Below are 17,818 nucleotides of genomic sequence, written 5' to 3'. Positions count from 1 at the left end.
CCCAAGCAGTATATGACCATCTGCGTTAACGAATTAAAAGTGAGAGACGATAACGGCATAGGGATCATAAAACTCTATACAAATAAAGGCTCGTGCCACAGCAAACTCCTCATCACATCTTTATAAGTTTGGACTTGAAGCATGCTGGAAAAAAAAAAGTCTTTATTCTCAAGACACCATGAAACATTGGCGTACATTCCACTCCCGTGGAGTCAACTCTTTTCCAGAGCAAACAACCCCCAAACCTCAAACCATCCCAAATATGCTACTCAGTCACGTCCTGAGGGTTTACTCGAGAACGTGGCGGTGCGCGGTTTCCGTTGCGCACTCCAAAGAGTGTTTTCGCAGAAACCAAAAATGGTGAGGTTAAGAAAACGACTTTCGAGTTCTGAAAAATGGTCACATCATATCCACTGTGCATAGTCGGTGTCACCTGGCAGGAAGGGGTCTTTCCTCGATATTCTTTCGTTCTCGCTCCTCAGTCAGACTCTGAGGACGATTCACGCTTGTGCTTCTTCTTCCGCTTCTTCTTCTTCTTGTCTTTTTTCTTCTTGTCCTTCTTTTTTTTCTTCTTCTTACGACTACTATCAGAGTCGGAAGAGGAGGAAGATGATGTTGTGTCTTGGAGAAGTTGTTGTAGCTGCCTGATTCTGGAGAAGAATGGATAAGTTAGCGAGAACATCAACAACGATTGCTTTATTTGAGCTGTATCAGTTTTGGCCTGAAGATGTGTTGATGATTTATGAGCATGAGCTTCATTCTAACCACCAACTCAGACATTAGCACAAATCAAAATGGAATCTCTTGCGTTTTATTGGCTGTCGTGTGGCTAAAATGCAAGTGTCAACAACCCAACCTCACCATTGCTTAACTTTCAAAACAAGCATTGGGGGAAAAGATGAAACACTACATAAAAAAAACAGGTGTTGGGGTTATTGTGTTGAACAAATTATGCTTTATGCCAGGGGTGTCAAACATACGGCCCGCGGGCCGGATCCGGCCCGTCTGGTGGTTTGGTACGGCCCGGGGAAGAAAGCTGCATTGTATAAAAAAATCCGAATTTTCTTTAAAATTTGTAGTTCTTGTATTATCTGCAAGGGGGCGCAGTGTTTTAGTACGTGCAGACAACATGAATTGACATTTATTTATGTTCTTATGTTATTCTCTTGTTCATAATATATTGTTCATAATGTAAAAGGAAAATTCTGTTAATAAACATTTTGATAATTTACTCATTATTTGCACTAATTATTAGTATTAGTGACTAATACAAAGGAAAAAAGTGTGCTTATTGTTAGTTTAATGTAGGATAACTTGCACAATTGGTGGTTGACTAAATACTTATTTGCCCCACTGTATATGTAAATTTACAGTAGTGTGCTTCTGCTGATCACACAAACACAAAATAATATTTAGATCACTATACACATACCTGCTTTCCTTCTCATTCCTTTCATTTTCCCGCATCAGGTCGAACATTGGGTCCTCGTGCGCCTGCCCAAAAAAAAAAAAAAACGAACATGTCAAAATGGACAGCTAAAATTCGAGATATCTGTCAGGAAATGGCTTCTTAAGGCACCGTATTTAGCTTTTGCTGCTTTGTTTGCCATGACTCAGCATTTTTGCAGCAGGAGGAGGAAAATGACACAGTTGCATTTATGGTAATCACTGCAGGGTCTGAGTGCTCCATTGTCCCATTAGGCTACATTAGATGAACCAGCCAGCATCCGTTTTATGTGGTTTATTTTTTTATATATATTTTTTACATACAGTGTCACTCACCACCCGGAATTGCTCCAGTTTCTGGTTGCCTTTGATGAAAAACGGACACTCGCGATCTCCCGTGCGATGGCCGTAGCGTTTGCACCTCCAGCCTGCCGTAAAAAAAAGGGGAACAAAAATGATGACTAAGTAGTAATTGAATCATTTGATTAATTAATCATGTCTTTATTTCCCCTTTCATGTCTGTGTCCAGTTGCCATGGTAACCAAAGAATGACACAAGAGCCTAGCACATTTAGAAAAATGACTAAACAAACCTGGCTATTAATTGGTTGACATTAGAAACTGGATTTCAGAACATAAGTGCTAATTAATCAATAAATTAATTAATTATTCTGAAATTGTCCTCATAAAGCAGCAATGCCATTTAGATAAATGCTATAATACGTATGCTTTGCTCATAATGACACTGTGTAAAAGTTATGAATATAATTTTTTTTAAGTACCAAGTGCAATCTCGTTAAAAATAATACACCTTTAATTGCAGTGTTTTTGAAATAAAAGCTGTTACTTGGACATTTTTGTTGTCTTGTCCTTTGAGCAACAATTTGACATTTGATGGCAAAGTCCTCATTAAAAATCTAAATAAACAAATATATTTAAGTATAAAAAAACATTTTAGGAATGGGGTGTGAATTGGAATTTAAATATAGTTGTTTTATTACCAGATATGGTCCTAAAACAAATTGAACTTGCATCTCAAGGAACCATTTTACAACACATTAAGACAGTTATTGGAAATAAAAATCTGTTTAAAAATGTGATCACTTTTAGGACCGACAAAATTTACCCCTGGTACATACCTTATCTTATTTTAAATTTTTGGTTATTTTTAAGTATGTATGTATATTTCTCTGTCAATAGCAGCCAACGAGTTTAATATGAAACTATCCTTTATTTAATTCTTCTTAGTTTAGTAACATTTTTCTCACAATCCATGGGATGTAATGTCTAAGCACACCTCCCTCCAACAGAGTAAAAATACCGAATTTCTGAGGCTTTCCGACAAGCCTGAAAGGGAGAATATGAGTCATAGTAGACATTGGTTGCACTTTGGTGTGACAGTTGGAGGAACAATGAAGATCCCAGCTGTACGTACATTTGTTTTGTTTTGCCAGGCAGCCGCCATGTCGCAGCCGGCCAAACTTGCTGTTACCTCGCTTTCAATGCAACCTCAACTTGTACAATGTAACTCAAGAAACAACACAAAAACTAGATAAAGATCCAGCTTTCAAATAAGTGGATATTAAATTTAGGGTCATTTTTGCCACAATATTAACATTTGGTGTGGCTTAAATGACATGTTCCTGTATGTGGACAGCAGGTTTTAACAATAAATGCACTTAATTTTTCTAAATATTAACCTTTTTTTTTAAAAAAAAAAAAACATTATTGTCGCATTACATTAAAAATGTGGATAAAACAGCGTGCATAAAAAAATGCAATGCTCCGCCCAGTGCTCATAGAGGCATTACACAAGGGAGTTGCGGGGAGAAAGACAATGCGCATGATGTTCTTATGAGCAGCCACTCGCGCTCGCTGTATACTCATATATCAAAATTTGGCTCATATCTCAAAATAAATATTTCCTCTAAATTTTACTCGTATCTCAAATGTCTGCTATGTCGGGGCACTCGTATGTTGAGGTATTACTGTAGTAGCCGTAGTAGTAATGGGGATGTTATACATACACTAGATGGGCCTGTAGTTGTAATAATTGCAGTAGGGGTTGTGTTATCTATCAACTCGATGACACCTGTGTTAGAGGGAATATGGTAATGTGGCTCATCATGTGATTGTTATTTTAAAAAAATATGGACCTGGAGAAAAATGCCAGCATAAATATTTTATTATAATATATTTTGTTGTTTTAATATGCTTTCTGCAAGGCATGCTACATTTGCAGCTGAAAAAGTCTGATTACATTACTTTTTATAGGAATTATAGGAGTACATAGACAAATTTAAGTATTAATGTAGTAATACTAATAGTATTTTGTAATATTTGTAAACCAGTGCATTTTTTCAGGAGGCACCAGTAGCATTTTTATTGGTCTAAAAATACAAATGTTGCATTGGAATAGTATGGGCAAAACATCCCTAATTATGGTCCCCAATTACAATGTAAAGTCAATTTGCTTATTTATATTCCATAGGATTTGAGTGCCCTATAAACAGTTAAGAGAAAATTGGTTTTCAATTAGATCACTTAAGGGAATAATTGCATGGTTTGTGTGTACTGCACTTACACTGCATCACCTTCACCTCCTTGCCCAGCGGCATCCATAGGCCCCTCGTGGGTGCATTAGCGAGGAAGCTACGTGCACCCTCATTTCCAGGTTCGGCAGGAATGCAGTCCTCGGGCTTCTCCTCATGCTCCTGTCAATCAAAGTTGGACGGGAGAAGAAGTCACTTTAATGACTGTCAAGACTTGGTTGATTGTATCAAATTATGACATTACCTTAATGTATCCAGGGGGAGGTTTTTCATAGCTAGAAAAAAAAAGATGTGTTAATTGCACAATTACTTTGCAAGTTGAGTACCAACATTGTAGGTTTCTGGATGATTAAATGTTTTTTTTTAATTCTTTATAGTCATTGTTCAAGACATTTTTTTTCCTCTTGAGCATTCATTTAGGTGACAGTAAAGTAATTAAGAAACATTGAACTTTTGCCTAGTACCAAAAAAGGGCAACCATGACAAAGTACACATAAAGCAACTTTAATTTCAAATTTCTGCAAAATAAATCTGTCAAATTGCGTAATTTTAAATAGGTGAGTAGTGAGAGAGTTCTATCAGGCAAAAATCTACAGTACCACAAAAATGGGAAGTGCAACCATGACAAAGCATGTAGCAACTTTAATTTCAATTTTCTCCAAATGTAATCTGGGAAATTGCATAATTTTAAGTATTTGTACTGATAGGATTGACACACCTTGTCTTGAAATTATGAAAAAATGTTTTTTTTTTTACACTTAAAGTATCACAAAAAAAGCATTCAGGGGGATTCACGTAATATTGTACGTGTGGAGTAAAGTGTGTTTTTAATCGAGATACTTTATTTTATTTTTAAATTATGAGCTATACGTATAGTGCTTTGTTTTGAATGGGATTACCGTAATGCTTGGACTAAACGGGCAGACTATTTTGATTGTAAACACGAACATCCGATGGCTTCATCGCAGTACGAAGTGGGCGGGGCATGCATTGAATAATGGTCAAATTTAATATTTTTTTCTCTCCTAGTTTATCACTATTAAAAAAAACTGCATTACTCACAATGTCTCGATGTGTTTTAGGTTTTGTACTTGTTGGTTGAGCCTCTTCATTTGACTTTTTATCTTCTCGTCGTCTTCCTTGGACGTTGACTTATGTTTCTTATGCTCGCGTTTGTCGTCGCGCTCCCTCGATCTCTTCCTGGACGACATTTTGTAGCTGTCGCTAAACACACAATATTATTATAAATGATTTCCAAATACGCGCAATGCACCTTAGCATGGCGTTATGGCTAGTAGAACAGCGGTTACGCTAATGTGATGCTAACATTGCAGTGAAACTGTGGTTTTCCGGTATGGGCGAGTAGAGCTGCTTCGTGTAAGTCTAGCGCCCTCAGCAGGAAGTTAGCGACACTGCCCCTGGCAATATTGTGTAGTACAGTAGTAGTATATCCTAAAGTTGATTAGGATATACTACTGTACTACACAATATTGCCAGTTATGATTAGTAATAGTAGTATATGATTAGTTTATGACCTAAACTAATCATACCAAATCTCAAGTATAGAAATTAAAGACGAATAGGCAACACTCATTTTAGTTTCTATAAAGGTTTTTATTCAACATTTAAGTGATGTAGAAATACACATTTGAGGTATTAAAAATGATGCATTACTCAATGGAATGGCCAAAGAAAGCAATTGCAGAAAGTTAAAGTTGGTTGATATCTGAGAAAAAAATTGATATTTCAGCCCAAAAATAATATATTCAGCCAAATAAATGCTGGACTGTAAAATAAACAGAGCTTACAATGCTTCAAATTCTCACATTAACACACATGTGTAGGGTAAACCATACCGACCCAATTAAAGAAAAAAAATACTTTTTATATCTATTGTGTCCAAATTCCATCTAAAGATGACAGCATTTTATTGGCAGCAAGTAAAAAAATGTAAATCAAAATATTAAACAAAACAAAAACGTGATACATAACAAATTAAATCATTTCTAATGTAGCATTAAGCAAAACAAAATGTGTATGTTGCCATTACATTATGCAGCAGCCCCATACAACCCCATAAAAAAAAAACATCAACAATTTTTGCATTGCTTAAAAAATAAACTGAACATTGTGAAGCAACAACAAATAACACAATGTAAGCTTATAAACAACATTTTTTTTGGTAAAGTGAATAAAGCAAAGATGGTAATACCGCTTGCATATTTTTTTACAAAAGTTTGGATATCACAATCAACAAATCCATCTCCATGAGGGGTGATCAAAATTGATTAATCCCTCAAATATAACACACGTGGCAGTGTAGGAAAATGCTTAAGGAATTTTCATACCAAAAACCTCCAGACAAAATCCTCTAAGCACTGTTGCGACATCCCAGTCGTTGAGGGTGCTGTAGCATTTCGGGAACCAAAAGGAGATTCCCTTCCTTTTGCGTAAACGACTTAGTGACCCAGTGCTGTAAGGAAGTCCTTCAAGGAGCCCTTCTCGGTATCTGGTTTGTCCTCACGCATCAAAATCTTGGTGAGACGCTTGGCCACCCAGTGCTGGGCCTTGACGGGGGTCTGGTTGAAAGAGGAGATTGAACCAGGAGTACTGGGGGTCGACCTGGTAAATGGGAAAAGAAATGTTAATACAGTGGTGCCTCAAGATACAACTTTATTGCGTTCCAGGGCCGAGCTCGTATGTTGATTTTCTCGTAACTCAAACGAATGTTTCCCATAGAAATGAACTAAAAACAAATTAATTTGTTCCAATCCTCTGAAAAAACACCAACAACAGTATATTGGATTGGAAAAACATTTTTAATTGTTCTAATTGGCCATGTAATAACAAAGTAACAAATAAAGAGTGGTTTAATACTCCTAAAATGTGTTTAATCCTATTAAAATGAGATGGGGGACTGCACGGCAACATGCTTGTAACATAACAAACTAATTTAAATGAACTTTGATTACGATGCACACAAAATATTCCGAAAATGATGCATACAAATGTCTTCACCATAGGATAACACACAACCACTTGCCAAGGAGAAGTAGTATATACGCCATTCGCACTGATTAACAGGGAAAAAAACACTGAAAAAATGCAATGCTCCGCCCAGTGCTCGTAGATACATTACACTAATGAGTTGCGGGGAGACAGTGGCCATGATGTAATTATGAGCAGCATCTCACGTCCGCTGCCTATTTGTACATCAAAATTTGTCTTGTATCTCTAGATAAATATCTGCTCAAAACTTTACTCGTATCTCAACTTGCTTGTATGTCGAGGTACAACTGTATATCGCCTTTGTTTAGTCAAGGTTGCACTTCAGTTGGACTAGCTTACCTTGGGGTGCGTTGGGGGGTCTTGTTCTTGTTTGGGGTCTTTCCAGGTGTGCCAACAGACCAGGTCTTGTTAGTTGACAATGGTTTCTTTAGCTTGCTACTGCTACCCGGAGTAGAGAAGGTGGAAAAAGCATCCCTATTCATTCCTATGTGTCTGCTTGTCTTGTTGCAGGTGTGGCAGGTTGCCATCTACATATGGAAACAGAAATGAAAATACAATTGTATATCTGTCCTTGGACACGAGTTCCGCCAAATAGAAAACAGAATGGACAAAACCTAATTGGCTATTTTCAGTTGAAGCAGCCATTGAAGTTGAAGTGGAAACTGAACCCCTCAAATTTTGTGTTTGGGGTCACGTTCTCGGAATAAAAGTAAACTATAATTATTAATTACTTTTCACCACCACCAGTTTGTTTGGCCTTCAACCAATTATAACATGACAATTGTAGGGGACTCGCTATGTACTGTAGCAATAACTAGCATTAAATATTAGTTGATGACAATAATGCGAATGAAAAAAATTGTACCACAAATTCAATTAATTTTTTTTGTCCCAAAATATTTATCTAGCAGATACCTCGATCTAAAAGTTGTTAGTAAGAACATACCAGAAAGGCAGCCCTAAAACAAATGTAAATGTCTTTTGATTTTGTTGTGACTCATTTTAGACCCATGGGACTCAACAAACCTAATACAGGGGGCTTTAATGAGCCTGGTGTGACGCATTGTAAGACCCCAAACATCCGAGCTGCTTAGGAATCCTCCACAAATGAGCTGGGAAGTGATTCATTTAACAGCTGATAGCTCATAGCTTTTCGTACAGTTGTGAAAAGATTAAAAGCGAAGGAAATGCTGTATGGGAATTCAAGCCAATGGGAGAACAAGGAAAGACTGTTGCCATGTGGTGGTGTCTATTCACGGGTATGGATCCTATAACAGAAGCATGGAGGGCAACTTTTACCGAGTCACATAACAGTAATCTGCATAAAAGTGATTTTAAAGACTATAAACATTTACATTGTGTTGAAAGTACAACCAAAAATTGGTTTTGCATAATCCAAATTAATCTAATTTGCATTAGATTCCCCCTTTTTAGTCACCTGCAATGAATAAATGCTCAACAACATATTGAGAAAATGATTCATGAAAAAAAGTATAATCTTCATCAGGAGACTACCTTGTAGGTGAGGTTAAAAACGTGCAAAAACAGAACAATCTAAGGTTTAAAACCATAAACGACTTCCAGTGTAAGAAGGGGTCACAAATAGACCACCTGCTAAACATAACGAGCTAAAAACAAAGGGAAAAACTCACCGTAATAAAAGTAGCCATTTTGCGACAGGTGAAGAAGGGATGGATTATTCTGTAGTAGGAATTACTATACCAGCAAGTGCACGTCTGGCTTTATAGCCGATCGGCCCACCCATTTAGCCACTATGGGCGGGGGTGTGTGGGCCAGTGCGCTGTCACAGGGTTGGATTTATTGGTGGCCTTCCCAGCACTGAGCAAAATGCTGCTCGCTGGGGAAACTCACACAGTGACGTGAAAACACGTCTTTAAAAGGTACAGTATGTCCTTGTTAATGGCACTTTGAAGCAAGATAATGCACCAAAAAAAAAAAAACAACAACAAAAACTTCAGGACAGGAATTATGTAAAGTAGAGGAGGGCAAGATATGGCCTACCATAGCATTCAATCAGTTACCACCAATGTTCCCTCTAATTTTTTGTTGGTTTGGGCAGAAATACAACCTCCCTGAGCGCACTGAGTACCAGTGAGAGCGACATCATCATTGCTCGCTATGGGCACACCAGTATGACATGTCAATGTTCCCTCTAATTTTGCATGTAAAACATGCTGTAAAACACGAAAAACATAAGAGTGGACAGAGCTTCTGCCACTGGATGCCGCGTAAACGGCGCCATCATGGGAAAGGGGTAAAAATAATAATAATAATTAAAAAAAAATATATATATATATTTTATTTACTGTGCGCCATATGATAGCTGCTGCGCAGAGAAGACGAGAGTAGTGCGCAATTGCACTAGTGTGCATCTAAGAGGGAACATTGGTTACCACCACATCTTATTACCATGTAATGGGCACCTGAGAATCCTTTGGGTGCAGGACCTTCTTCACACATGAGATCTGACCTTGGACAGTGGAGTTAATAAAGGTTTGGGTTTAATGGCGAGTCAATAAAGGTCATTATCCAGTCTGTGCAACACAAATGATGAAAACGATAAAGTCTAGATTCTATATAGATTGGCTTTGTTCACAACCTGGTAGGTATTCTCAAGCATTACTAATCAACCTGACTCATTTCAGCACTTGCAGAAATGTCTATGGCGTGGTGCATTAAATCGTATGCTTGATGCAGAAGTTGATTTTTTTTTTCGGGACAGTGTGGCCTGACTTTATGACTGGGCAGCTGGTCTCTGATTGCAATCACTTTGCAAAAAAAAAAAATAATAAATACGATGAGGAGTCCAAATGGCACAACAGCTGTTGAAATCAATAAAGCTGGAAGAGTTTTTCAATATAGTGACAACAGCAATCTGGCTGTAGATTACACTGCTATTTTTACTCATTGTCCATGAGCTTGTATTTAACCACAACCATGTAAGTGTTAGATTATTTATTAATCAATTGACTATGTGCAACTACTGGATCAGCATTTGAATTTACATCTTCAGTATTTATCACCAGGAAATAAACAAATACATACACTATTATAGACAATGTGACCCACTTTATCCAGATTATACCTTAACTGTACATATGGTAGCCACTTATCACGTGTGTGATTTTAATTTTCCTCTAAATCCCTTAACATGGACCATACACGCACGTGAGACTTTGATTGGCCCGTGTTTGTCTAAGGATTTTGCCCTTAGACTCACTACACGTTAAGCTCTAAGGTTAGCCAAACATTTCAAGTTGCCATATGTCACTAATGTGAATGACAAATCAAAGTATAACGACAAAATTGTGTCCCATATTCTTCTCAACTCAAAAGATAAAGTTAGAAACAGAAACTGTCTGCCTCTGGGCGTTATCTGCTACACTATTCGTTAGACAATCAGACCGAGGGGGTTGTAAGATAAACTACCACCAGTTGGATAATTCACGCTCCTGTTTTTCTAAGAAAAAGTATCCCAGCACATGCTTGTAGCCTAACACGTTCACATTTTTCCGATAATTCTTAAGAAACTGCCTGTCTAAAATGAAAGAGACACACAAATCCAACCTCATAAATCAATTTCACGCCATCCAGACTGAATCGAGGGTACGGCTTATATGCGCATAAAAACACAACATGCATGAAACTGCAAGTTGACGGCGCCGTGACACCATTACGCAAGGAAATGTGGCCGATACGGTAATTTATTTCAAAATAGAGAAAATATATACAGATAAAAACAAAATTTATTTTGACATCTTTGAATGAAATTCAAGAAAAAAATGTACGTATCATTTTCACCAAATTCTGCAATATTTTAACCTACTTTTTTCTATGTTTGGATCTGGCCAGGAGTTCTAGTGATGATTTACTGACACGTGCGTGCTCTCAAAGTAGTATAGTAATTCCATTAATGCACCTCATGTTTTCAGGCTCAGTTACAGTAGGAGGGGGTGCCATAAATTGCCCCTCCATTCTAACCCCACTGTCGGTGCCAACCGTTAATCTACTGTTGAGGAACGCCAAGTCCCTCGGCTGACTTTTATTAGAAGCATAGGAAGCGTAGCTTTAGCTTGATCCAGAAAGTGACGACAAGGTTGTTTTTGTGCACAGAATGGTGTTCAATGGTGACTAACCCAGCTGGCACCCACTTGACGGGAATAATTGTTCAAACACAAATACACACGTGAGGACAGTTGGGAGTATTCTAAAAAAAAAAAAGACAAAAGCCCACCACTGTTGTGCCGCATTCCATTGTAATGGATCTGTGATTCTACCCTTGTTCCAACAGTGCTGGGATGAAGTAACCGTAGAATAGCTTATTCCTCATTCCTAGAACACCCCCAAAGTATTATCACAGAGTCGTAAAGACCACACAATTTAGATGGATCCTGGCAGCAAAAGAGGCGGATGTGCTGCTGTGTATTGTTACGGAATATGAGAGAAATGAGAAAATGACGGTACTTAAGTGGCATAAATTGCTGCATGTGGTTGACCTCACCTCATGAAGGAAATAACCCTTTTAAAGCATTTTTCATCTACTCGACTGTGTTTTTTCACTGTAATGTTCAGGGAAAATACATTTTCTTTTTCCATTTATGGCTTTGGTCTCTTGCTCTTTCTCTCCAATTCAACTAACGAGCTATTGTGAGATAATCTGACCAGCAACCTTGCAGAGGAAGGAACAATTGCATCACAAAGACTGATATGAATCCTGACAGTCCCATAACACCCATGGGAGAGACATTCACACCTCATGTCCTATGTACGTGCTGGTCCACAACAATCTGCAGCTATTAGAATCTCTTGCTTTCTTGGTATGAATTCACCGTATTTTCTTGCATATAAGCCATATTTGTCGCTCAAAAAATGATGACTGAATCCAGGGTACGGCATATATGCGCATAAATGAGACTTGAGATGCACAAAACTGCAGGGTGACAAAGACGATAAGGCCAATACGGTCATTTATTTCAAAATAGAGCAAAGATTCCTTGTTCAGGTCGCCGCCATCTTACCTAGTTAACTGTGCTCTGACTGGCCAGACACAAGTAGACTTGATTCATGAGTTCGTAGTGTTTACCATGCCACCACAACCCAATAGTTACTAAGTCTGATGGAATGTCTTGGGATCGATCCTTAAAATTTCAGTAAATATCGATTTACAGAGATTTTGAATCAATGCAATGTAATATCGTGACATATTGCAGTTTTTTTTTTCAACACTTTACTTTTAATATTATGTAGTTCTAAATTGTTGCTAACTGTTGCTAGGTGATTCTTCTACCACCATCTTTAACAAAATAAATTGCTGAATTTTAAGACCAACTATATGTATACATGTACATCTATGTTATATATTTATTTATAGGCTTATAACCTATTTAACAAAGTCTAAAAAGTATTTTCCTGTGTCTGTATTCTCACCATCTTGCTACTGTGACAATGAAATTTCCCGAATACGGGATGAATAAAGTTATCTAATCTAATACTACTTTAGATATATTAATGACAGTTTGCATTGCAAAACGCTATGTTTAGCTAAGGTTTTTGCCGGAGCAGTTTGCAAGTTGTAATACCACAACAGTATGGCTCACACTAAGCTATTTGAGGCGGTACACCTCCCGTTTTTAAAGAGTAGAAGAGTGGGCACCAATCACAATCTCTGTATTATCTGGTGTTGACGTGGTCGATAGGAAGCCTTGCGCATTCCATCTCTTATCATTCTAGTGGGCGACAGAGTGGACGAGGTCTGAATTGTTGGCCTCGAAACATGTGCTACATAACTGACAATCCAAAGAAGATAAAAATATCTTCTAAGAGAGTGGCATTTAGTTTAGGAGGAAGTCACGTGACAAAAACACTCGACATCATTGAGAAGTGTGATTGTTATGGAGTGACAGGTTTAAGAGACAATCTCCACAACAACAATGTAAGTATTACAAACTTTTTATAAATGGATTTAAAGAACTAGATTAAAAGCCCTGAATATAATTTTTTATAGATATAAAACAATGTTGATTTTAGCTTTTTTTATATTTTACAAAATCATTTTTGAACTAAAAACACAGAAAAAAATGGATTAGAAAAATTACAATTATTGATTTAAAAGGGGGAAAATCAGGAAATGTAATATACATCTATACTCTTCATTTTAATTTGATCCTAAAACAGAAAGTCTGCACTGATGATTTACTTTCCCGGACCACACAAAGTGATGTGGCGGTCCAGATTTGGCCCCCGGGCCGCCACTTTGACACACTTGATGCAATGTTTTTAAACAAAGCAATTCTTGGGGAGGTGCCGGCAGGGCATCCTTTATTTTATAAAATATGATTTTTCACTATTTTACCTGGTCTAAAAAAAATACAGGTATTGAATCAGTAAAACACACCTTGAAAAAAAAAATGGTGTCATGTCTACTCACCACTATTGAGGGTGACATCATGAAGCGACGCACCCTAGCATTCTGCGCCGGGCCGAGCACTCTCCTGAGGGTTATCCGCCGCTTGAGCCTTTGCACCCTGACGGATGGACGACATTTTGGTCGCAGTCGTACACGGTAGTTGTCAGGCTGCCGCCACTGGCTGCAGTATTTGCAAACTGCCATGGTAAGTCCTTCAGCGTATTCTGTCTTTTCGCAGTCTGTAAAATGAAGGCATTAAAAAGAAGAAGCAAGTCATAGACTCATTCCAAAATAAAAAACGATTTCATTATATCATGTTTACAATTAACAGCACAGTATATACGGCAAACCTCTTGTTCAGTTGACTTTCATGAAATCACTTGGCATTTGAGTGTCATATGGCATTGATTTTCTGAGTGTGTGTTTGCTGCCAAGGCAGCTGGTGGGTTTACTGAGGGTTATCAACAATGACAAGGTACCATTTGCTAGCACAATCTGTTCTTTGAAGCTGCAGGGCATCAAATGTTAAAACAAATACTGTATTTTCTCAAATATCTTCCTGAATACCAGTATAGTTCAAATGTATCCTCTGTAGAGGACATTTTTAAACATAAATATCTCTCACCCAGTGCATCAAATGGCATTAACCAGCTTTCCAATTATATCAAATTTCTTTTGCAGTATTCCAATTACTTTACATAATTTGGGAATTTCAAAATAAATTTGATTGAACAAGATTTTTTTCTGGTAATCAGGAGGATATTAGTTGCCTTCGTGTATAAGCCATACCCTTAAAATTGCCTTAAAATGGTTAAATCATACAATTTCTCTCAGATAAGATGCCCACTGATTCACAGTTTTCACCTCCTTATTCATGGTATTAATAGGGAGAACAAATGTGCAGTTTGGTCTATGTCAAGTCTAATTTGTGCGCATATAAGCCGTAGCCTCGATTCAGTCATAATTTTTTTTTGAGCAACAAATATGGCGTATACGCGAAAAAATAATACAAATAAAACACATGATCGGGTGACTTACTGGTGCCCTGTAGATACTCCTGACTGTGAAGAAAGACAAAATGGGCAAATTAGACAAATTACCAAAACACTATAAACTTAATGAACATTTTACATAGAGTAAAGATAGAATTGACAAAACTCTGACACATAATAAATTGGGTTCAGTTAATGAAAATAAAAAAATAAAAAGATTAACACATCTTTGGTGAATATAAAACTAATTGTGGTGTAGAATTTATAAATTCATTTATTACCTATTTATTAATGTCTAAAATGTGTTTTTCTGTGTCTGTATTCTCACCCTCTTGCCACTGTGACAATGAAATTCCCCAAATACAAGATGAATAAAGTTATTTAATCTAATCTAAAATACAAAATGATTTTTGAACTAAAAATACAGAAAAAAAGATAAAAAATTACAATTATTGACTTAAAAGGGGGAAAAATCAGGAAATTTAATATACGTCTATACTCTTCATTTTAATATGATCCTAAAACAGAAAGTGTATATATTTTAATAAATGATTTTTAAATTAAAAACAAAAAATGTATTAAAAATGATTTACTTTCATGGGTCGCACAAAATGATGCGGCGGGCCAGATTTGGCCCCCGGGCCGCCACTTTGACACCTGTGGCCTAGCACAATAAAGTAAAAAATAGTAAAATGGAGAGCAACAGGCAAAATAGCCATATGTTAGCATAACAGTGCATGATGATCTGCATTAATTTGAAAACATTACACAAATTGTTGTTTTATTTAAATTGCTAACAATAACAGACTTTAAAAATAAAAATAAATACATCTAAGTAGATCGAGTGAAAATTAGCATATTAGGTAGAAGTTACTACTTTTATCCTGTCTACTTGGATACATATATCTAAAATGAGTGGGTGCTAACATAAATTCTGCCAAACAATACATGGCAACCCACCAAAATATATCACAAGCCTCAACAATCCCTCTATAGGAGCCTCTACTTTTGGAGCACCACTGATGTCATATTTGCACTTACATTGTAGTAGGCCACCTAAAATTAGCTAAGAAGGGATTTTGTGATATTTTTTTTAAATTGGGTTGCACGTGCCATCGTAAAGTCTGGATGTTGTTGTTTGGGGTCGGATTTAATCTAGCTGCAGCAGTGGTGTCTGTTGATGCTGTCCAGCCTGAAGGTGAGATGGACCATGTGAGGACAGAGTAAGATTGGCAACTAAACACTCGTCCCCGAATCGGACACACTTAGCCTTTGATCCGGTCCAAATTCAATAAACCGTACTTGGATTAGACAAACTGTTTACAATTCTGAAATGAAAACGTGAGCATGAAAAGTTTAGTGAGAGATTTTGTGTATGTCAATGACATTGGAGTACAATTCCATTGTAAATGCAATTTGCATCATTTTTATGTTCCATTATGATAAACTTTAGTCTTTTGTCCGGGGAAACTGCTAAATATTAAAACTAAATTTCCCTGGTGGAGGTAACATATTTGAAAGTACTGCTGTTTCCAGCATAGGAAGAATCAACCCCAAACAATCTCTCTTGAGAGCCTACCAGTCATAAACAAGCTCTTCCTTATTTACATTTTTGTTATGCATCTCCTTTTAAGTGCAACGTTTCTTCACGGTGAAAAGCGGGAAAGATGCTATCAGCACAATCCTGGATGACGTTGCTTTTACCGAAATGTCACCCCTCAACGCAGCCACCTCCTACATTTCTTGAATTGGAAATATCACAGCACATTTCACATCAACATACTTTACCCCTTAAACAATGTCTTCATAGGACAGCCCATTTCAATGGAAATGGTCCATGCCTCCTAAAATAAATTATATCCTATTGGGAAAAATATAGTCAAGCACTGCATTTATTATATTATAATTGTATAAAGTTAAAGGAATGTGTATAAGAGATTAGACCAGGGGTAGGGAACCTATGGCTCGGGAGCCATATGTGGCTGTTATGATGGGTCTATATGGCTCTCCGCCTTTTTAAATCATAATTTTTTCTTCATTAGACTCTTCTGCAGGCATTCTCTCATTGATAGTGACTGTAATAATCAGTGAAATAATGTTCTCAAGAGAATTCAGACTTTTTTTTTTACTTTCAAAGTGGTGAAATTAATAATAAATGCTCACATTTTCATATATTTTTACTTTAAATTCTGAGTATGGCTCTTAAGGAATAATATTTGAAAATAGGAATTGTTTATGGTTCTCTTCGCGAAAAAGGTTCCCGACCCCTGAATTAGACCAATGTGTATAGTACATAGTTTTCTGAAAACAATAATATATTTGGCGCTATACAAACATGAGCCACAAGAGGGCGCCAGAAAAACCATGAACGACTATAAATAACTGGTCACTTGCTGGTTTTGCAATTACACAAATTCATTAATAGTGGTTTTCTGCTATAATAATATGTATATCCACCGAATACTCTAATAATCAAACATGAGTTGTTAAATAATGAGAAATTGTATTTTTCTTACACCAGAAATCGAGATTCCTCCGGACAGCTTACTTGAAAGAGCTGTGCTGCCTGTAGTCGAAACATGTCTGTCAATTTTTTGTCCATTTTTTTCAATAAGTAGAATGTTATTTTGTTTTCAAACTTCACAAAAACGAGGAAACTACAACGATCACTAAGTTATCAAGCCTATGATTTGCCAATGTGGAAATAGCAGGCAATCGTCAACAGCAGACACGTTCTGTCGCGGAGCGATGACGCGTAATAGCGCTTGGAACTATGGGAAACTGAGTTCGGAGCAGTTAACTCTAGGCTTTGCATTCCAAAATTTAAAACACAATGAATCACTTTACTCGATCTTCAAAAAAAATACAGTTACATTTGAATACAAATGTTTAATTTACTCTGGGCTGTAACTGTGGTAAAAAACTCAATGTGACGCTCTAACACGCACAAACCCCTAGCGGACACTCGGTGAAACACTGCGGGGAGGAGAAATGTGTCATCGGCTATTTGGAGATGGCACTCTGGAGGAGAAAGAAGGTGAACCCCACTAACAAAATCAACCCGATCTGGATGCTGAGCTCAACTGAGGGTGAAGAGAAATAATTGCAAAAGAATAAACAATAAAAAAAATGAATCCAAAATAGCAGTATAACTCTTTTGGAAAAAGGAGTTTTTATCCAGGGCTGTGACAATACATCAGTCTGGCTTCTTAAGGACTTCCAAAACATCCACAAACAAAAGGTACGTTGTTTGAAAGATGAATTAAATAAAAAAAAGTATACAAACTAATTGTATATCTACTGTTGGTTATTATGGTGTCATAATAACATATAGAACTGGGCGTATTTGGAACAGCCATTCAGCAATTGCTAGATCATAAATTATAATGATGA

At 37.0% G+C, this 17,818-nt stretch overlaps 2 protein-coding genes across 2 annotated transcripts; both read right to left on the bottom strand.

Moving 5' to 3' along the window:
• Positions 1 to 106: 106 nt before the first annotated feature.
• Positions 107 to 5,379, bottom strand: rp9 (RP9 pre-mRNA splicing factor). Its single transcript, XM_077743565.1, has 6 exons — positions 5,060 to 5,379; positions 4,242 to 4,272; positions 4,030 to 4,159; positions 1,783 to 1,874; positions 1,433 to 1,494; positions 107 to 650 (listed from the first exon to the last, which is right to left on the bottom strand). The coding sequence occupies exons 1-6, from the start codon at positions 5,206 to 5,208 to the stop codon at positions 479 to 481; spliced, it is 636 nt and encodes a 211-aa protein (XP_077599691.1). The 5' UTR covers positions 5,209 to 5,379; the 3' UTR covers positions 107 to 478.
• Positions 5,380 to 6,064: 685 nt separating this feature from the next.
• rmp24 (ribonuclease MRP subunit p24) lies at positions 6,065 to 17,176 on the bottom strand. The gene is made up of 5 exons (XM_077744054.1): positions 16,942 to 17,176; positions 14,472 to 14,494; positions 13,455 to 13,672; positions 7,346 to 7,533; positions 6,065 to 6,619 (listed from the first exon to the last, which is right to left on the bottom strand). The coding sequence occupies exons 1-5, from the start codon at positions 17,025 to 17,027 to the stop codon at positions 6,457 to 6,459; spliced, it is 678 nt and encodes a 225-aa protein (XP_077600180.1). The 5' UTR covers positions 17,028 to 17,176; the 3' UTR covers positions 6,065 to 6,456.
• Between the last annotated feature and the right edge of the window lie 642 nt (positions 17,177 to 17,818).

Source organism: Stigmatopora nigra, chromosome 21 (genome assembly GCF_051989575.1).
Source record: "Stigmatopora nigra isolate UIUO_SnigA chromosome 21, RoL_Snig_1.1, whole genome shotgun sequence".
NCBI classification, from domain to species: Eukaryota; Metazoa; Chordata; class Actinopteri; order Syngnathiformes; family Syngnathidae; genus Stigmatopora; species Stigmatopora nigra.
The sequence above is the reverse complement of the archived record's forward strand: the minus strand, read 5'-3'. Positions and strand labels throughout refer to the sequence as shown.